Source organism: Micropterus salmoides, unplaced genomic scaffold (assembly GCF_014851395.1).
Source record: "Micropterus salmoides isolate LMB-PRFRI ecotype aquatic unplaced genomic scaffold, ASM1485139v1 Ms_hic_scaffold_19, whole genome shotgun sequence".
NCBI lineage: Eukaryota > Metazoa > Chordata > Actinopteri > Centrarchiformes > Centrarchidae > Micropterus > Micropterus salmoides.
The window spans coordinates 1,836,247-1,857,966 of NW_024041039.1; the positions used below are offsets into that span (position 1 = coordinate 1,836,247).

Sequence of the window (21,720 nt, forward strand, 5' to 3'; positions counted from 1 at the left end):
GAAGCCGTACTGGCTGACGTGGCCCCAGATCATGGCCAGGATGATGTTCAGGTGCTGCATGCAGACCATGGGGCTGGACAGGTAGGTCAGCTGCACTCCCTGATCCAGCAGCAGGGAGTCCACTTCGTCGATTATGATGCACTGATAGCTGCGATCAGGCCTCACATCCTTCATCTCAAATATCTGGCGAAGGTGATCTGCAGCGAAGGCTTCGATAGTGCCATAGACCACGTCCTTCTGGTAGCATTCTTTGCGATCTTTATCTTGGGTTTTATTTGTGTTTGTGTCAGCTGTCAAGCCAAAGTACTTGTAGAAGTTGGTCCATTCTTCTGCATCTCTTTGACATAACAAGAAGAGCTGGACACCACATCTACTTTTTCACCCCTAAGCGCACGCAGCACTGCAAACATTGCTATGACACAAGACTTCCCTTCTCCAGTGCCCATCTCCAGGAGAATCCCAGTGTCAGACAAGGCCAAGAGGCACCAGCTGATCATCTGGGTGGTTCTGGGCCACCACTTCCCTTCAGCCTGGCACAGGTTTACAGCATTGCATAAGACTGCCAGGACCTCCTGAAGGTCTTCTGTGTCCGTGCTGTGACTCAGATTCCTAGCTCGCTGTACATCTGTGTGGTTTTTAATTTCACCGGTTTCGATCAGGTTTGTTACATGAGTTACTACACTGTATGATTTACTCAGTGTTTGTTCATCGATGTCTTTCATCTGCCGTATTTCATCAAACAGAGTGTCAAGGCTTTTTGTTTTCTCATCTCTCAGGCTCTTTTCTAAATGCTGGATCAGATTCTCAGTTCTAGTTGACTCAAAGAGTTTAAGGAGAGATTGGCTGTCCTTGTCTGTCCACGTTGAAGACACCTGATATGTTGCCATCAAGTGTAAAATCTTCATGATGGAAATACAGTCTTCATCATGATGGTGGTCAGTTAATGCTCCAAGGAGGTTTAAGGCCTTTACGGGGGACCAAAATCCAAGATTTGAAACCATCTGGAAGAGTTCCTTGATTTGTGCTGTTGAGTCTTGGAACTGCACTGCACAGTCAAATAAAATCTCCAAACACCATTTGCCTGCAGGAGATGTCCTGTTTTTCTCAGCTTCTGTTTCTCTAGTAACCACTCTCAGGAGATTCTCAAGAAAGGTCAGAACAAAGACCTCATTAGAAGGAAGTTCCTTTCCAGTAACTTTCTGTGAGATGGTGATGATTTTATTGTCAGTGTTTGTGTTGTTGTTTAGGTTGGTGTGGAGCACCTGAAAAAGAGCCTTAAGAAACATGTGTCTCAGTTCCATATCCTCACTCTGAAATTTACCCATGAGGCTTTGCAGGGCCTCTGCAGCAAACACCAGGGAATCATTGTCCTTGAGCCTAGAAAGTTCCAGATTATGTGAAGAACTGAGACTTTGTTGTTCAATGATAAATCCACGTCTAAGCTGAGGGTTCCCTGTTCCCATCCCCTCGATGCCGTACTGAAAGTAATCAGAGATGAAGTCACTGATGGTACCGTACACAATGTCTGCTTCATAGACCTCCCTGTAAGATGCATTTGTTTTCTTCATGTTTGTGTTGAGAGAGATTCCCAGGTGCTTGTAGAAGTCAGACCACTCCTTAGTTTGCTCCTCTGAGGGAACATCAGCGATCAGCACAATGTCCAGTTTGTTTCCCATGCAGACTTGTGTGGCTGCAAACATGGCTGTGACACATGGGTCTTCTTCCACACAACCAGTTGTAGCTCTCCACTCTTCTGAGTCAGCACCAACGCACACCACCGCAGCATCTGCCTCACTGTGGGCCACCAGCCTTTGGCGTCAAAAACTGCTTTGCAGAGCTGAGACAGAGACTTCTGTAGGTCGTCTGCATTCAAGGGATCACGTGTGAAGGAATCTTTCACAAATGGTGCATCTTTAGGTGCATTTTCTGCGTACTGCAGGACGCCAGTGGTAATGTTTTTTATCATATCAACCACAGAATCATCCAAATTCCATAACATCTTCACTTCTGCTAGAGCTGCAGGTAGACTGCTCTCATCGTTCCTTCTGAGAGTATTTAGGAAATCCTGATGGAATCTCTCAGGACCAGCAAAGTCCAGAGCCTGGACGAGAGTGTGTCCGGACTCATCCGTCCACTCTGGTGATATGTCATAAACTTGCACCAGCTTAAGGACTTCAGTTATTGAAACATCCTCTGCATATTTCTGTGACAGTGCTTTGAGCAGAGTCACTGTCTCCGTTGGGGTCCATTGGTTTCTTTGCACAAGTCTGAGGAGCATCTCAGTGGATTCTGAGTGGGTTTCTTTGCCGGTTAGGTGTGAGTGTGGATAAGAGAAGCTTCAAGCACTGGATTTCCATCTTTAAAATGAACACAGAGGCTCTTCCCACTACATTCTGCAGTGATGATGCGAGGGTGCTCAGGAATTCTATAAGACAGAGGTTCTCAGTGGAAAGCTTATCTCCAGCCCACTGTTTGGCTATGAGGACTGCGTCAGTATCAGAGCTGCTACAGTCAGTGAAAAAGTGCATCAGGTTCAGGTACAGGGCTTGAGTCAGCAGGAGACTCTCAGCAGCATTGCTTGCTGATTGGCTGATGGAGTCCACCAGGGACTGCACCTGATTGGAGATGTTTTGTAGGGGAACTCCCTCGGGGATCTCCAGAGACAGGGCACACAGCTCTGTGATGAACACCTGAGTGTGCTGCAGAGTGCTGAGGGACGGGGGAGCACTGATCCATTCATCAAACAGAAGTTTGTCCAGGACTGACAGGATCTCCCGCTGCTGGTCTGCTGTCAGCTGAGTGAGACTCAGATCTGGAACAGGGGAACTGCATTTCTTAGAGAGGATTTCTAGAAGCTCATCCCTGCCTGATTCATACTTAGCCTCAAACTCATCCAGATGCCACATCTGAACATCTCGCTTGGACTCATATTCTTCTGAAATGTGGCTGCTCTGTTGTTTCTCATGCTGCTCTTTGGCTTGTTGCTGCGATTCTTGTAGTCTTTGATCCAGTTTTTGTCTCTCCTCTTCTCTTCTCCTCTCTTCTTCTCTTCTCCTCTCCTCTTCTCTTCTTCTCTCTTCTTCTCTTCTCCTCTCCTCCTCTCTCCTCCTCTCCTCCTCTCTCCTCATCTGCTCTTGATCCCTGATTGGTTTATTAAAGCAGTATTCACACTCGTACATATTATCGGCGCCAACTGGTCTGTAGTATTCACCTCCATTGAACACATAGACGTACCGCCCATGAACAGTACTTTTGTAGAGATTATCAAAGGATGTGCAAGGAGGCAGGACTTTATAACACTTGCAGCATCTCAGGCAGTCGCCCATGTTACATTCTGATGGTACGTTCCCCATTTTTATAGATTTATTCAGCAATTAAGTGGTGATTTTTTGTGAACCTGTGTTTTGATGAAACAAACAAAAAAGACATATTTATGATATACAAACCAACTCAAAGCAGGAACTCCTGCTTCTTTGGTTCTTTGTAAAATGGAGCATAGCCAACAAAACAATACAGTATTTGCCCACCTGTTACAATGCATACCATGTGTAAAGGCTGAGTCCTTTCTGCAGTGGTGAGTTTGATTGAAACCCGAGTCCCTTTGTCTGCCAACCTCTCTCTCTCCTTTCCTGTCTCTGTCCAGCTGTAAGTGTCATCACAAAGCTTTAAAGATTCTAAACATATTAGGAATGTAACAACGTGTTAATCTCACACTTCGATGTGATTTATTTTATTTATGTGAAGTTCATGATTCGATTCAGAAACGATTCCATTTAATAAAAATAATTTAAATGACAACCAAGTATTTCTGTGAAAAATAATGTCATTATTAATTTCTGAGGGATTAAAGCCATAGATATTTTTTTCAATATTTTTCTTGGTAAATATGAGAGAACAATTGGCAATGGATAAATAAGTCGTCACAAGACAGTTTGAAACAAAAAAGGAAGTTTTTCAGCATGTTTAAGCAATGTGCAAAGAGTAAATCTAAATGTTTTTTTCAATACAGTTTTAAAAGAACAGTTGCAGATGAGTAAGTTGTATAAGGTAAAGTAACTAAAGCAATATTAAATGTTGAAACATTATGATGTATGACAGCAGGGAGTGAGCACATCTGCTTAACAGCATCTGCCTGGAACAGAGTCTTAAGGATCCACATCTCCCTTCTATATTACCACTCAAACTTTCAATAGTAAAGTCTGGATGACACCACAGTAGTAGGCGGACTCATTAACTACTACGAGACGGCCTACAGGCAGAGGGAGGTTGAGTAGTCAAAACCTGTACTCATATAAAAGTACTGTTAACTATTGTCAATATTTCAGAGACCTACCAAAGTTTCAAAAATGATGTTTTCAGGGGAGTTTGTGTCTTATTAAGAGGAGCAAAGCTCCCCCTGGCTCCCCATAGTTCGCACCCTGCTTTCACTGCTGTCTAATGGGTGCATTTTTCATATATTAAGACGCGCTTGGATAGGTGGGTGCTTTGGGTGTGATGATCACAGTTATGTCCACAGATCTGGTGGGTCTTAAACATAAACACTTTATTTATTGCGGGTGGCCTGAAGATTAGTGAAATAGGATGAATTGTCTCCCCATTAAGTAAAAGTCTGTGCGCATTTACGCACAAGGTACAGCAGCTTAACTTCACTGATTAATTTAATCTCCTGATATTTTGACAGTATCGGTCAGGATGCACTGACAGCAGCCTCTCTGATCATGAAAGTCAAATCAAATTCAATTTACACATGATCCATAATGATAACTATTCAGAAAAAATTTAATGAATGGCAAAATATCATAATGTCAATGTAGAGGCTAAGCCCAAGCTTTACGCCCCTGAGGTGCTGTGCCAAGGTTGAGTAATTAGTGCACATTTTACTGATTTGATTGATGAAAGTATTTGCTGGTAAAACCATTGATTTTAATTTATTTCCATTCATTTCCATAGTTTTTCTAGACAATCGTTGTATATGTATGACTGTGTAGTGGTATTGTGTGTGTGTGCATGCATGTGTGCGTGTGTGGTCAAAAACTGTCTGTGCTTCCGGTTAGCATCTGAGGAACCAAAGAGTGGTTCCTATTTATGCCAAGAGTGCTAATAGGCTGTTGCAGTCAATAGACCTATTGTTTTCTGGGGAGCTACCATCTTCTTAAGAAAAGCTGAGCTCCCCTGTAGTTTGCACCATGGCTACAATCTCAACCATCGAATTCCAGTTCAAGGAAACAATTAGTAGAGTTTTTTTATTTCTGATGTTGTGTTTCGCGGTGTTGAGGAATTATTAAAAAAACAAAACACCACTTAATTTTAAAATCTCAAACATGGTCCTATAGAGGATGTGTGCGCTCTACGACAGGTGAGGTGGAGACAAAGTTGCATTTGCTCCTTACATGGGATAAATATAGAAGCATCAGAGACCAATATTTTGACGAATTCAATCAATTAATACCAGATTGCAAAGAGGATAACAATAAGAATAATCCTATCATTCTTATTGTTCTAACTCTGGGTGATATGGTGAATAAGCTAAAGTCACAAAAAGTCAGCGTGTTCCTTTAAATGGCTCCACATTCTAATAGTTTATTGCTGTTGAGGATGGATAATACTTAGAATCTTATATCATTTTATCATGAATCCCTTGTGAGTTTTTATCATAATGTTTACTGAAAAAATGTGAGATGGAGACCCAAAATGCTGAATCTACCCTCTGTAGCAATGACCACTATCAGAATATAGAACTATTAACACTTAATGTACTTTAAAACACTTTTTATTTCCTTTTATTTTAATTCATGACAAGCACTTTGTGACTGATCTCCTTTGATTCTCCTGCCTTTTTAAAAAGCACATTGTTGAATAAAAAAAGTTGCTAAATTTTCACTGTGGTGTCACTTTCATCTTTTCTGACATTATTAGCTGATTATAATTGTGTAGTTGGCCGACATCAGTATTTTAGTTTAGAATAAATTGAGTGCATATCCAACTTTGAGTAGAAAATTATAGGAAATTTAGTGCATTTCCTACATTATGAGTTTAAGAATATGAAATTTTTTGAGTCTATTTCCCACATTTTATGAATTTAAGAAAAGTGAAAGTTTTGAGTATATTTCCAACATTTTATGATTTGAAGATTATTGAAATTTTTTAGTGAATTACTCACTAATTTTAAGTTGAGGAATATCAATATTTATAAGATAACATTGAGATAATTTAAGGCAACAGTAAATATAATTTTTAATTTAAGTAAACTTAAAACTTTTAAAAACATCACTTAAATATTTTTGTGTAATCTGTCACAAAATAATTTTTGAGTTCTGTGAACTTATTCGGGTTTACAGTGTAGGAAAACCTCGCCGCCAAGTATGTGTCTCAGTGTCCCAACCTGAGGGACAGCGAGTTGCTCAGCCAACTGTTGCACTCAGTGTTCGCTGCATGGCAGGTTACTTCCTGTTTTTTTCCTGTTTGTAGTTTACGTTCTATCTCGTCATTTCTGTGGTTGTAATTTTGCTAAACTGAATGGTCCTGATTGCATTCATTCTTGTTGTGATTTTGCTGCAAACCACTTTGTCAACATTGTTTAACTGAAACATTCATGCCAATAAAGCACACTGATTTGAATTGAATTGAATTAAAAGACAAAGTCACACTGAATCACTCTGCCTATAACTCCTACTCTAACACCTTTAATGCTTGACACTCTCTTGAGGCAAAAATTATTAGAAAACAGTTCAATGTGTGGCCTTACCGAAGCCTTGTTGAAGAATCTTTGAGCATCAGTTGCAGAAGTCAATACATAGAAAAAGGAAAAACAAGTGGAGAGCCTCCAGTATTACATCTGCTTTTATACAGTGGAGCTGAGGGGAGTTTTCAGATGACATCATAGTAAGGGGTCAGTTACATGGTCAAACTAAAACTGAAATAAACCTTTTCATTGGTTTTACAGAGCAAGCATACTAAAGGTTCATTAAAACTTTAAGATAAGATGTTCCTTTATTAACCCCCTGTAGGGGAAATTCAGTTTGGCACAGCAGCACAGAGGAATATACATATTATATTAGATAGATTATTATTATATCCTCCATTCAGGACTTTGATATTTGATATTTCCAGAGTCAGGAAACATCACTGCGGATCCATCTCACCCCGAACACAACCTGTTCCAGCTCCTCTCCTCTGGCAGGTGCTACAGAGCACTGTACGCCAAAACCAACAGACTCAGGGACAGTTCCTTCCCACAAGCCATCACTCTGATGAACAGCTGACTCTGACTCACAGTGTCAGGAATCAATTCTTGTGCAATAACCCAGTAACTCTAATCAGTCTCTAATCAGCCACCTGTTTACTGGTTACCACTTATTATTTATTCACTATTTCAGTGCTGTTCATACTGCTCACATTGTTATATTGTCATATTTTATATACTGTATACCAAATCCACCTACCTCAAGTCATTACTCCTGCACTAAAGTAAGAATGGTTCATTGGTGACTACCCTAATTAGCACCACAGTTTAATGTGTACAGCTCAATTATTTGTCAATATTTTTCAAAAGATGCAGGAGAGACAGGGACCAAAAGAGGAAGAGGGCCCACAGAGACTGCGTCCCTTTTTGGAGACAGGGACGATCCAGATCTTCGGCACCACCTTCAACCTCAGTGAGAGGTCGAAAATAATTATAATTATAATAATAAAAGAACCCTTTATTTATAGAGCAGTTTACAACCACGTTAAAAAGTGCAAAGACAATAAAACACAAAACACACAACAAGATACACGATAAAAGCAAGAAAATACATCAGAAATTAAAATACAGTTAAAAGATAAAAACTAAATCAACTAAAATAGGCTCTCCTAAAAGTCTGTTTTAAGAAGGAGCCGCCCTGATTTCCTCAAGCTGTTCCAGAGCCTTGGGGCCCCGACAGCAAACTGTCCCCTTTAGTTTTCGGTGGAGACTCTGGAACAGACAACAGACCTCTGCGAGGATCTGAAGGTCCGTGCTGGTGCGGACGGGACTAAAAGGTCAGAGATAGAACAGGGAGAGAGGCCATGAAGACCTTTCAAAGGAATCGCTAACATTTTAAAGTCTCTTCTCTTCTTCTCCTAGGGAACCCGCGGTGTGGATCAGCCTGTGGTTTCAATTTTTTACTTTAATTTTCAGTGTGATTTTGAATCCAGCCCTCAATCATTTGGTGATTTGGGTTTCCACTGTTCTCAGTGAATTGTACTGTAAAGAGTTTGAACTTTGAACTATTGTGCTCCCTTCATTTTTCTGAGCAGTACAAAGAAAGCAAACTAAAGCATATTTCTTATGAGAAAGCGAAACATTAAGCAATGTTAAACTATCTTCTTCCTCAAAAGCAGGGTGTGAAGTACCTGCAGGTCATCCAGAAACAGGAACTCCAACTGTTTTAACAAGATTAATCTTCCTTAAATCTCAAACAGCCACAGAGACAGATTACTGACATTTACAAATGTTAATTTTCAATGTGCAGTGTTGGCTAAGGTACTGCAAAAATTTAGTGACCCCCCCCCCCAAATCCGTCAATGCACTGCCCTTCTACACAAGTAAACTACAAGATTTCATCCAGCCTAACAGGGTCTAATGGACCCTTTTAACTTTTTGAATAATGGTTTCTGTTCGCCCTTTAAATCAATGTGGATTTACGCCAATGCGTTTTAAATTATTAATTATTTTAGGCAGGCGGCACATTTCCAGCGCATAATAATTTACAAATTAAGCACTGCATCCAACCTTTGAAAAAAAACACCCATCCAAGTCAATGCCATTTCAGTGATCAATAAAACTGGAAGCCAAACTGATCAGCAGGCAAAAGTTTGCAGTTCAGTTGTTTATGAGCGGTGTTGGGAGTAACGCGTTACAAAAGTAACGCATTTACAGTAATGTATTGTTTTTTGCTGTAACGCATTACTAAAAATAATCGGTAATATTATACCCGTTACAATCTTCACAAAAAAAATTCACGAACACCGAGAAACATTATGGTGGCAGAAAAACTAATCCATGAGTAAAAGAGTAACGTTATTTCCTGTTGCGGGAATCCGATGGTGGAGATTGTACGCAGGGTGCAAACTACGGGGGAGCTCGGCTCCTCTTAACAAGACGCTAGCTCCCCTGATGGATCATGGGTAAATAGATTTATAACCTACGCAGCACATCTTACTATCAGAATAATGCACCCTTTAAATAACAGTGAGGATTAGTTAATTTCCATGCTGACAGCGCAGTGGTGTAGGAGACAGATGTGTCCCTGAGCGAGACACTTAACCCCTAGTTGCTCCAGAGCCGTGCGACCTCTGACATATAGAGAAATTGTAAGTTGCTTTGGAAAAAAGTGTCAGCTAAATGACTTATTATTAAAATGATTAATTATACTTGGGCACATTTTACAAACTGTAAGTTAACTCAATAACTCAAACCACAGCAGCAAAACAATTCAGACCTGCTCCAAACAGTAACAACATGCCAAAAAACATGTCCTGTAAATCAGGGGTTTTCAAAGCCTGAGACTGCAGGCCTCCCCTCAGACAAAGCTTTGGTTGTTGTAACTTATAATTGCTAAAGTAAATAGTCGTGAATTGCATTGCCAGTAAAGCACATTGAATTGAACTGAATTGAGAAAGAGAGGTTTGGTACGTGATGTTAATATCATACAAAACTTTCACTTCCTGTTTTGTCCTTTATCTTTTGGTTGCTGTAGATAGATTTTCTATAGGGTTAAGGTCAGGCCAGTTTGATGGCCAATTAAGAACACAGCTGAGTGTCCAAATGACTTGAAAGGCGCCATACAAATACAGACCAATTACCATTTATGTAAACACAGGTTATAATATGGACTCTAATTATAGTTATTATAATTTATAATTTCTTTGGTTATTATTTACCGCTCACCCATATGGCTTGAACGGAAGTGGGGAAGTGACGTTTTTTGGCCGGTGACGGAGCTTGTTGACAGGTGAAGCAGTCGGCGTTTAGTTGGCTCTGCTAAGCAATATTTTCCAGACAACTCTCAACAAAGGAATATAAACCTTTAGCTGTGGAATATATTTGGGGAACCCCACTGTACTGCAAGAAAACCCTTCATCTAAATGGACGGTGGTGAGTTTGTATGCGTTACAAGTTTAACAAATCAGCTGATCATACCTTCAGATCCAAACGTCAGGATGATGTGAGAGCAGAAAGCCAGTCAGCAGCAGGTGGCAGTGTTACAGAAGGTCAGTCAGTCAGCAGCAGGTGGCAGTGTTACAGAAGGTCAGTCAGTCAGCAGCAGGTGGCAGTGTTACAGAAGGTCGGTCAGTCAGCAGCAGGTGGCAGTGTTACAGAAGGTCGGTCAGTCAGCAGCAGGTGGCAGTGTTACAGAAGGTCAGTCAGTCAGTCAGCAGCAGGTGGCAGTGTTACAGAAGGTCAGTCAGTCAGTCAGCAGCAGGTGGCAGTGTTACAGAAGGTCAGTCAGTCAGCAGCAGGTGGCAGTGTTACAGAAGGTCGGTCAGTCAGTCAGCAGCAGGTGGCAGTGTTACAGAAGGTCGGTCAGTCAGTCAGCAGCAGGTGGCAGTGTTACAGAAGGTCAGTCAGTCAGCAGCAGGTGGCAGTGTTACAGAAGGTCAGTCAGTCAGTCAGCAGCAGGTGGCAGTGTTACAGAAGGTCAGTCAGTCAGCAGCAGGTGGCAGTGTTACAGAAGGTCAGTCAGTCAGCAGCAGGTGGCAGTGTTACAGAAGGTCAGTCAGTCAGCAGCAGGTGGCAGTGTTACAGAAGGTCGGTCAGTCAGTCAGCAGCAGGTGGCAGTGTTACAGAAGGTCAGTCAGTCAGCAGCAGGTGGCAGTGTTACAGAAGGTCAGTCAGTCAGTCAGCAGCAGGTGGCAGTGTTACAGAAGGTCAGTCAGTCAGCAGCAGGTGGCAGTGTTACAGAAGGTCAGTCAGTCAGCAGCAGGTGGCAGTGTTACAGAAGGTCAGTCAGTCAGTCAGCAGCAGGTGGCAGTGTTACAGAAGGTCAGTCAGCCAGCAGCAGGTGGCAGTGTTACAGAAGGTCAGTCAGTCAGCAGCAGGTGGCAGTGTTACAGAAGGTCAGTCAGCCAGCAGCAGGTGGCAGTGTTACAGAAGGTCGGTCAGTCAGTCAGCAGCAGGTGGCAGTGTTACAGAAGGTCAGTCAGTCAGTCAGCAGCAGGTGGCAGTGTTACAGAAGGTCAGTCAGTCAGTCAGCAGCAGGTGGCAGTGTTACAGAAGGTCAGTCAGCCAGCAGCAGGTGGCAGTGTTACAGAAGGTCAGTCAGTCAGTCAGCAGCAGGTGGCAGTGTTACAGAAGGTCAGTCAGTCAGTCAGCAGCAGGTGGCAGTGTTACAGAAGGTCAGTCAGTCAGCAGCAGGTGGCAGTGTTACAGAAGGTCGGTCAGTCAGCAGCAGGTGGCAGTGTTACAGAAGGTCAGTCAGTCAGTCAGCAGCAGGTGGCAGTGTTACAGAAGGTCAGTCAGTCAGTCAGCAGCAGGTGGCAGTGTTACAGAAGGTCAGTCAGTCAGCAGCAGGTGGCAGTGTTACAGAAGGTCAGTCAGTCAGCAGCAGGTGGCAGTGTTACAGAAGGTCGGTCAGTCAGCAGCAGGTGGCAGTGTTACAGAAGGTCGGTCAGTCAGCAGCAGGTGGCAGTGTTACAGAAGGTCAGTCAGTCAGTCAGCAGCAGGTGGCAGTGTTACAGAAGGTCGGTCAGTCAGTCAGCAGCAGGTGGCAGTGTTACAGAAGGTCAGTCAGTCAGTCAGCAGCAGGTGGCAGTGTTACAGAAGGTCAGTCAGTCAGTCAGCAGCAGGTGGCAGTGTTACAGAAGGTCAGTCAGTCAGCAGCAGGTGGCAGTGTTACAGAAGGTCGGTCAGTCAGTCAGCAGCAGGTGGCAGTGTTACAGAAGGTCAGTCAGTCAGTCAGCAGCAGGTGGCAGTGTTACAGAAGGTCAGTCAGTCAGCAGCAGGTGGCAGTGTTACAGAAGGTCGGTCAGTCAGCAGCAGGTGGCAGTGTTACAGAAGGTCAGTCAGTCAGTCAGCAGCAGGTGGCAGTGTTACAGAAGGTCAGTCAGTCAGTCAGCAGCAGGTGGCAGTGTTACAGAAGGTCAGTCAGTCAGCAGCAGGTGGCAGTGTTACAGAAGGTCAGTCAGTCAGCAGCAGGTGGCAGTGTTACAGAAGGTCGGTCAGTCAGCAGCAGGTGGCAGTGTTACAGAAGGTCGGTCAGTCAGCAGCAGGTGGCAGTGTTACAGAAGGTCAGTCAGTCAGTCAGCAGCAGGTGGCAGTGTTACAGAAGGTCAGTCAGTCAGTCAGCAGCAGGTGGCAGTGTTACAGAAGGTCAGTCAGTCAGCAGCAGGTGGCAGTGTTACAGAAGGTCAGTCAGTCAGCAGCAGGTGGCAGTGTTACAGAAGGTCGGTCAGTCAGCAGCAGGTGGCAGTGTTACAGAAGGTCAGTCAGTCAGCAGCAGGTGGCAGTGTTACAGAAGGTCAGTCAGTCAGCAGCAGGTGGCAGTGTTACAGAAGGTCAGTCAGTCAGTCAGCAGCAGGTGGCAGTGTTACAGAAGGTCAGTCAGTCAGTCAGCAGCAGGTGGCAGTGTTACAGAAGGTCAGTCAGTCAGCAGCAGGTGGCAGTGTTACAGAAGGTCGGTCAGTCAGTCAGCAGGTGGCAGTGTTACAGAAGGTCAGTCAGTCAGCAGCAGGTGGCAGTGTTACAGAAGGTCGGTCAGTCAGCAGCAGGTGGCAGTGTTACAGAAGGTCAGTCAGTCAGTCAGCAGCAGGTGGCAGTGTTACAGAAGGTCAGTCAGTCAGCAGCAGGTGGCAGTGTTACAGAAGGTCGGTCAGTCAGTCAGCAGCAGGTGGCAGTGTTACAGAAGGTCAGTCAGTCAGTCAGCAGCAGGTGGCAGTGTTACAGAAGGTCGGTCAGTCAGCAGCAGGTGGCAGTGTTACAGAAGGTCAGTCAGTCAGCAGCAGGTGGCAGTGTTATGTGTGTGATCCAACTTTTATTTAAAACCAACAAGTGTCTACAGACCAGTTGGAATGTAAAAGACAGAACAAACAAGCCCATCAGAACAAACAATGTACAGATCAGGAGGACAGCTTACACAAGACCAGATAGCATCCCAGACATTTTGAGGACACAACATAATTTGAGGTCCATACGGTAACCTTAACGAAAGGTTTGAACAGCTTTGATTGTTTCCACTGTCACTTTTTTTGTGTTAGAACATTCTCAAGTTAGAGTGCACATGTATTTGAGCCTTTATGGTAAATGCACTGAAACGCTAAGCTGACAGTCAGGGTTATTTATGTTATTATGTTTATTCTGTCTCACTTTACAAAGACAAGTGTTACAGTCTGAGCTCTTACCTGAAGAGAGGCTGTGAAATGTTAATTGTACACCATACAAACACCACACACAATATCATTTATCAAATTGCGCCAGACTTGGTGAACTTAGCGCCATGATACACATTTAATAACGTGAGGATTTTAAAATAAGGTGTCAACACAACGTAATAAGATAAATTTGATGATATTCACAGGAAGTATAAAACATATTACATGTGTCCATTAAAAGTAAAAAAAACACTAAAATGTTAGGGAAATGACTTTATTCTATGATTTTGGGTTGCTGGACTTTTTGCTGTGTCATCACCTTTTATATATTTACACTGTGTTTATGTTCAATTTTTTACTAGAACACATGATGGTTTACAAGAGGGCAAAGTTGTTCACCAATATAGTTTCTTAATTCTGCTTTCAAAGTGCACCAGATTAATGACTTAACTTTAAAATGTACAAAATCTTCTGGTGCTTGCCTATGGACCTCCAAGAGGGTCTGAGGGTCTTACAAAGAGAACTCTCTAGACCGGCTCTATATGAAAAGTACAACGAGATAACGTTTGTTGTGAATTGGCGCGATATCATTTATGTATATAACATTTGTTTTTGTGAGTAGCATAAAGGGAACTACAACTTCCACATCGTTACACCACCCTGTAAAAGATCATGTGGTGTCCCGAACAATAATGCTGAGATGATGTGTTGAGAAGAAATCCGCTTGACACTGTTCTTGATCATAAAAGTTTATTACATCAAGGAGTTCAGCATCAATTACAAGCTCTGCAGCAGCTTGGAGAGTGACCCAGCCCGATGGCCACTCTGTCTCTCTGTACATCATGACATGTTTAGGTATCTGTTAGATACCATATAAGGGTCTGAGTCTGCAAACTAAGGCTCCAATCCATATAAGAGCAAAGTTCTATAGAATAAGTGTAAACATCTTGTTGGACACCAGATAAGGATCTGAGTTTCCACATAACCACTGACCTCTGCTCTCCCCTTAAAGGTCACAAATCCTCTATCCAGCTAACTGTTCTGCGTCAAATGCACATATGTTATACACCACAATCAATAAATCGACCTTGTACCCAGCCAGTTTCACAGAAATCAGTTTCATGAGCAGTGGAGAAAATGCCATAATTTCCTCCTGGTAAGCGTATATCATTAACTCTACAGGTTGTTACAGGTAAGTATATCATTAACTACAGACCAAGATAAGCTAACACGGGATTGTATAATGAGTCATATCACATTACAGTTTTTCTCAAATGCTAAAACACATTTCACAAACGTTTCGTCCATGTTCTCCAATGTCTAAACACAACACCCTTTTCTAAAGCTACATAAACACAACCACACCTTCTCCCTTCAAAACTCAAACTTTCACACCAAAAGAGCAGCTCGAAGCTTTCAAAAATGTAAACACTATACACATCATTACACACTACGGCAAAACAATTGAAAACACAATGCTCAATTTGTGAGAAGGTTCTTTGTTTCATAACTGCCAATGCATATTTTTAGAAACTTTACAATAATGGATCTTCTTAGATCTCTGCAGAGGATTGGGTATTTAGATTTGTGAGTTTCATATGAAGAGTATAAATCTATAGTAAATTCTGTACACTACTGTAACACAACTCAATGCAAAAACAGAATCTATTGCACACAACAGTACTCTTGAAAACATGATCAGGGTGTGAAGTTTTTTTTATTTACACCACAATCACTGTGCGGCATCATGTCGCTGAGCTGCATCGGGCCACATCACCTCATCCACATCGCAGGCTATATTGTCTCTTGCCAGGCACCGCGGGGAAAACGCCCTGGAATGGCGGATCCATCCTTGGAAGTTCTCCACTGGGATGTCAACACACGCCAGCTCCATTGCCCTTAGGAGGTTCTCTCTAGTGTATGGTTGTCTGTCATAAACCTTCCATCTCCACGATGAGAAGAACTCCTCTATAGGGTTCAGGAAAGGGGAGTAGGGTGGCAGACAGACGTTTAAAAAGTGGTTACTGTTGGTGGTGAACCACTCTCTGATTTGGTTTGTTCTGTGGAAGCGTACATTGTCCCAAATGATCACATAAATGGGATGTTCGGGCCCAGGATGGTGTTGTTGGCGGTCCAGGAGGATATCTTTTAGCTCCTCTAGGAAGGTTAGGAGACGTTGGGTGTTGTAAGACCCAAGGACAGCCTGCCGGTGGACAAGCCCCTCCAAACCCATGGCCGCACAAAGAGTAATATTACCCCCCCCCCGTTGGCCAGGAACCTCAGTGATGGCTCTTTGGCCAATGATGTTACGGCCTCTTTGCCTTCGTTTCTGCAGGTTGAAGCCAGCCTCATCCAGGAAGAGGTACTCATGAGGTCTGGCCATCGCGTCCAACTGTAATATCCTCTGTGAAAATGTGAAAGTGCACAGGTGTTCAGAACAACAGTCAATCAGGTAGCATAGTATTGTCCAGAAGTAATGTAGGCCACTGAGCAACACAGTATGTTCACTAACTGTACTGTGAACATGGATGTATACTTACTTGCACATACTCGTAACGTAGGTCTTTGTGTCGTGCAGAGTTTCGCTCAAAGGGAACACTATAGACTTGTTTCATCCGCATCTTTTGGCGCCGGAGAACTCGGTCTATTGTGGCCAAGCTGACATCATCAATGCCCTCAAAGTTCACATTATCGGCAATGACTTTGTCTCTGATCTCCCGGAGTCTGATGAGGTTGTTCTCACGAACCATATCCACAATGAGGGTTTCTTGTGCCGCTGTAAATATGGCAACCCTCCCACCTCTATGTGGCATTCTTTCAACTCTAAAGAAAGAAACGTGTTGTCAATTGACATGTTTTACAATACAGTAACAACTGATTTGAAACTAATAGACTACTTTCACAGGCTTGTAAAATTGTATTGTGACAAAGAAAGCAATAGAGTACAATACCTGTTGTGTTGTCTGAATGCCCTGATAATGGTGGCCACGGAGAACCTACTCAGGACGGACTCTTAGTCCTGCTTCAGCCATTGTCATGCCATGGACAATGACATGGTCAATGACTGTTGTTCGCATCTCGTCCGTAATGATGGTGCAAGGTTGTCTTGCTCTCCCTCCTGGACCTTCTCCTCTCCCTTGTTGGCCTCCTCCTCTTCTTCCTTGGCCTGCTCCTCTTCCTCGTGGCCTCCTCCTCTTCCTCCCTGGCCTGCTCCTCTTCCTCCTCTGACTCAATTACCTCTTCCCCTGACTCTGCCTTCATCCATTGTGTTTGTTTGGAATCTTCAGCAAACTGTGCACTCTGAACTTGCTTTTATACATGTGGTCACAGCATTAGCAACAGGTGTTTTCAATTTTGAGTCGTGTGTAATGAATGACGCCAGGTGTGTTCATTTTGTTCAAATATTGCTGACTGTGGCAAGCATTTTGCATCACATGAGCTTTCATTTGAGAATATGAGCAGAGTTCTTTTGCAACTTGTGTTTTAGCAAGGAAAAATGTGTTAAGATTTATGTGAACGGAGGATTGTGTTTTGTGAATTGTGTCTTCATGTGAAATGTGTTTATGATATTGGAAAATGATGGCTAGATTTAGTAAATGTGTTTAGACAACTGGTCATTTGGTTTAGAGGATTGGCTTTTGTGTTTTAGCATTTGAGAAAAACTGTAATATACCACTTGTAGGACTGCTCTGGCACGGCATGGTGTCTGAGGGCCTCTTGTACCATCTCAGGGGTGGAATGACGTTCACCAAGACCCAAAGTCTCACCCAGCCCCAGGAGAAGGTCAGCAGCTTTGGCTTTACTCTGCCCAGTGCCCTCCACATATGCCTGGTAGAAGGGAACTCCTAGATGGTCCATTTCAGTCAGCCAAACAGCACCACCATATTTTTTTATCAAGACCTGCTCTCCTTTGCGTGTTAGCTTTCTGCCAAACTGGGCCTGGCCATCTTGGACCCACTCTAGGCAGTCAGCAGAGGGCATCATTGGAATGGCCTGGTCTAGAGGGACTCTTGGCAGTGCGGTTTTTCCATCCAGCTTACTCAGCATGGCTGTGACATGTGTAAGGGTCCCGGCAGTGTTGAGGATCATATCAGAGTGTTTCTTCAGCATAGCCTTGGTAAGGTGAGCCAGGAATCCCTCTGCTATTGACATGGCCTTGTCCATGTCACCCAACAGTTCGCACTCCACATGGTAAAACTGGTTCAAGTGCGTGGAATCAGGGTCTTCCCCTCTAAAGCTGGGAGAAATGTAGTACGTCCCTGGCAGATTCTCCTGGAAGCGAAGGAAGTATTCAAGCACAAATTGCATTGAGTCAGCCAGGTAGATGTCCTGGCCCAGCAGGTTAACAGAAACTGGTTCTGAGTCAGATCCTAGACCCATTGGTGAGGAGATGGTGTCTGTGGTGAGAGGGGTTAGGACATAAGAGTACTGACAGGAACCGTGGAAATATTCGACTGTGCTGTGGAAAAGAGTATTTTGAATCTGGAAAAGGTTGCGATACCACTGGCTCTTGATGGCAAGTGTGGAGTGAGACTGAGGGTCTTCCCATGAATGAGGAGGCCTGCACTCAGTAATTTTTGAGTGGATCTTTTTGAGGGCCTCAGGGTCAGCTTCTGGGCCATTCAGTGATGACACATATCCAGGGTAACTTTGGAAGCACTCTGATTGCAGTTCAGCAGGATTAGTGCCACCTGGTGAAGGTAACACAGGGATCAGCTTGGCATGAGCATAGTCAATCTGAAAGCCCTCAAAGATCAGTGCAACGCCTCGAGCTCTCATCCCCTCTTCCAGTAGTCGGGCTACTTTATAAGTGGCTAAGATCAGTGCTTTGTAGTCAGCGTCCTCTAGTTTGAAGATGTCACTGGACAGGGGTTTGCGTGGCACCACAACAGTTAGTCCAGGAGTGTTTGGGTATGGTGTCAGGAAGGCAACATGTCCACTGTCTTCCCACACTCTCCACTGTTGCTGCACTCCACGCACAATACGACTTATCATGGGAAGCGTCTCCAAAAAAGTTAAAGCAAAGGGGTGCATTCGGTGTTGACAGTCCATTTCTAATCTTTGCTTGAACCTGGGCCAGTGCCTCATCATCCCAGCGTGGGCCATTTTTTGAGGTGCAGTAGCCAGGATGGAATGTGTGGAATTCTTCTTCATTGGCTAGAATGGGCTGCCATTTTGGCTCTATGCCATGAAGCGGTAGCAGTCTGATTTGTGCTGGCTGATCAGGTGTTGGATTGAAAACCAAGGCACAGCGCTGCACTCCCAATCGCTCACATAGCAAGCTTGACACAGCTTTTGCCCCTTGTAGCATAGCAACAAAATCAGGTGTAGCCAACTGGAAGATGCTGCTTGCCCCACTACGAGTTTTTTAGTCAGAATGGTTGACCCAGGTATCCAGGGGTTGGGATCAAGGTAGGCAACCAGCTCATCTGTTTCCCAGATCACATCAGAGAAGCTCTTCAGTGGCCTCAGGACCTCTACTCGTGAAATGCCACTTATCATTGAGACCACAAACATCACAGTAGCATTTGCTTCAATGATGGCATCACCTTTAGTGTCCACAGCAATGATTCCTGCACAGATCCCATTCAGATTTTCAGCCATCACTTCTCTACATGCCTGCCTAAGGCTATAGCCTTTGTGGTGGTAGAGACTGGCTATTTTCTGTGCAACTGTTTGCCTCAGAAATACATCTCCGTCTCCAGAGCAGGTAATGGCTACCTTGTCATCAGCATATATTCCTGCCCCTACTACTGCTGTATCCCCAACTCGCCCTTTCAGCTTTCCTACTAAACCACCTGTGGAGGATGCAGCAGCTAACCTATGCCAACGATCCAAGGCCACAGCTCCAACTGTCTGAGGATGATTGTTTTTTGAGGCATTTCCACCACTGAGATTTGCAGCTAACTCTCTGTGACGTATATCAGTATAGAAATACTCAGGCCCAACAGGTTTCTCTTTCTCCTCCAACCCTTGTAGAAATTCCTCAGCCCCATCTCCCACAATGAGTGAATGTGAGCTTTTCTCCATGACACATCTGGCAGCTTTTATTGGGTTCTTTACACTTTGCACACAAGCAACAGACCCAGACCTCATTGCATTGCCATCTACAATGGTTGCTTCCATTTCATTTTTGCCATCTTTGTTGAATACTGAGCCTTTACCTGAATTGAATAGGAAGCAGTCCTCCAGAGCTTCTACTGACCTCTGAACTGCATCCAGACTCCTTCCACCTTGTTGAAGCACTTGGGATCCAAGGGTTAAGGCTGTTTGCAGAGCAAACTCAATAACCTCAATTACTTCGGTGTTCAGCATCATCACCTCTCCAGCACCACCATGGATCACTAGAGTGTAGTCTGGGCTCTCTGTGCGGTGATCTCTCTCTCCATTCATTTCCTCTCGTTGACCCTGTTGGAGTAGACAATCCAGGGCTCCCATCTGGTATGCAATGGCATATCTAACAGCTAGATGCATCACTAACTTCACATTTTTCTTCAGGCTTTCTTGAAGCTTCTCCAATGCCAGAGCAAAACTTCCTTTCCCATTAAGCACAATGCAAACCTTGTCTCTTTTCCGAGGTAGGTTACAACCAGCTGATCTTGGGCATAAACATTCCCTACTGCACACTCCACACCTTCCATCAGATCTGTACCTGTGAGGTACACAGATGGACACCCAAATGGGTCCAGGAACTTCTTCAGTGGGTTATCAGATGGCAATGCTCGACGCAGGGCGGCTAGGTGGGGACCAACTCCTTGACCCCTTTTGGTGTTTTTGATGAGGCTCTTATGCTCCAAAAATGCAACATGGAACAAGTGTAGGAGGTCAGTAGTGTATTGGATTGTGTTATCTGGGCCAGCACAGGCTTCCAAGGCACGTACTAACTTACGAGAATGCATGGTGAGTGACTATGTAGGATCACATCGGCCGTGTTTGTAGTGACGGACATGGGTAGGTGTGACAAGCATGTGATTGACAGCAGATTCCCCAAGAGTCTGCCACAGGGAAAGCTGCAAAGAGAAGTTGATCCAAGCGTCATACAGGCCTCTTTGCCCTCTGAGAGTAGAAAAGACATCAGGGTAGGAGGGCACATCAAAAGTGAGAACCAAATGAGTTGCTTGCAAGGAAGTGCTTAACTTGGGGGTATTTACTCCTTGCAAGGGGAATGTTAGGGACACTGGGCAAACAGAATTGACATTAACATTGTTCACTGACTCATTTGTGTTTTCTGTGTCAGTGTGGACTAGGTTTAAATCAACAGTTTCTGACAGATGATACACATGCTCAGTCACAAGCCCAGCCACCATCCCATCCACAGCACTGTGTTCAAATACAATCCCAGCTGTGCCGTCCTTGAATACCACCAGGTTCATCACCTGTTCAAAATAATAATAACAATAATAATTTGTTAGTGATTTGTTGGTGACCTTTGATGGTGTTTTTAAAAATAGTTTTGAGCCACCTCCTAGGAAGCTACTTTAAAGTGATAAATTATAGTATAGCATAGGGAAATTATAACCACTTTTAAGTCTTAATGCTAATACATTGATCTGAAAGTGTATTTTCTATATAGGTATTAATTTAATTTGTTACTTTCCAATATTAGTGGTATTGTTTTGATAAGAGCACCCATTTATGTGATTTGGCTGATGTGGTATGTGAACAGAAAATTATCCAATTTCTATCCAATACCTTGTCATAGTATCTCAGGCACGGACTGTCTCCTCCTCCTCCCAGCATTGAGGATATCAGCCAGCTCAGAGGGTGCGTTGCACTCCTCCAGGCAGAGTGTGAGCTGCTGCATCTCCTCCTTGCTCCAGAATCTCTTCCCTGGTGGCAGCCCAGGCTTTGCGCTCCATAGCTGAGAGGCTGCAAATGGCAGAGGGATCATTCTCTCTTCCTGCACTGGGTTGATCCATCACCTGTGTCAGCTGTACTTCACTCTGCTGTGTGCGCTCCATTGGCACATTCCCCTCCAGTAACAAGGGCTCGCTGTACAGCTTTGCTGCTGCCCAGAGCAGAGCGGCTGCCCTTTGCAGCTGGGTACATTGCTTTGCTTGGGAAGGAAGAAGAACAACAGGGAGAGCTGTGGAGGTGGGCACGGGGTCAGCACAGGACAGCAGGGCTCTCTTGAACTGCTCCGTCACCCAGTTCTCTTTGCCTGCAGCGCTGGTTGCTAATTTTTGATGGGCCTCTTCAAGGAGCTTCCTCTCCTGTTCCATCATACTTTTGAACTCAGGGTAAAGGTCAGGACTTAAAGTGAGCTGCAGGACACGGCTCACTTCTTGCAAGGTAACATCCAACTCTGGAACAGGGTAGTCGAGAAGGGCCATGCTGTTGATATGAAGGAGGCTTGCGTGAGAGAAAGAGAAAGGAGGATAGAGACACAAT

At 44.0% G+C, this 21,720-nt stretch overlaps 3 protein-coding genes across 4 annotated transcripts; all 3 read right to left on the reverse strand.

The window, feature by feature from the left end:
- Window positions 1-2,279: 2,279 nt before the first annotated feature.
- LOC119910781 (drebrin-like protein) lies at window positions 2,280-10,325 on the reverse strand. The gene is made up of 3 exons (XM_038729589.1): window positions 10,163-10,325; window positions 3,528-3,643; window positions 2,280-3,397 (listed from the first exon to the last, which is right to left on the reverse strand). Exon 3 carries the CDS (start codon window positions 3,351-3,353, stop codon window positions 2,280-2,282), a length of 1,074 nt encoding a protein of 357 aa, XP_038585517.1. The 5' UTR covers window positions 3,354-3,397; window positions 3,528-3,643; window positions 10,163-10,325.
- Window positions 10,326-15,027: 4,702 nt separating this feature from the next.
- LOC119910464 lies at window positions 15,028-16,405 on the reverse strand. Of its 2 annotated transcripts, XM_038729091.1 has the most exons (3): window positions 16,281-16,405; window positions 15,870-16,152; window positions 15,028-15,733 (listed from the first exon to the last, which is right to left on the reverse strand). In XM_038729091.1, exons 2-3 carry the CDS (start codon window positions 16,140-16,142, stop codon window positions 15,062-15,064), a joined length of 945 nt encoding a protein of 314 aa, XP_038585019.1. In that variant the 5' UTR covers window positions 16,143-16,152; window positions 16,281-16,405; the 3' UTR covers window positions 15,028-15,061. The 2 variants fall into 2 exon arrangements, with proteins under 2 accessions (XP_038585019.1, XP_038585020.1); XM_038729092.1 differs by lacking the exon at window positions 16,281-16,405 and having other exon boundaries at window positions 15,870-16,274.
- A 569-nt stretch (window positions 16,406-16,974) lies between these two features.
- On the reverse strand, window positions 16,975-19,833 carry LOC119910782. Its single transcript, XM_038729590.1, has 2 exons — window positions 18,691-19,833; window positions 16,975-18,294 (listed from the first exon to the last, which is right to left on the reverse strand). The coding sequence occupies exons 1-2, from the start codon at window positions 19,801-19,803 to the stop codon at window positions 16,975-16,977; spliced, it is 2,433 nt and encodes an 810-aa protein (XP_038585518.1). The 5' UTR covers window positions 19,804-19,833.
- Window positions 19,834-21,720: the final 1,887 nt, after the last annotated feature.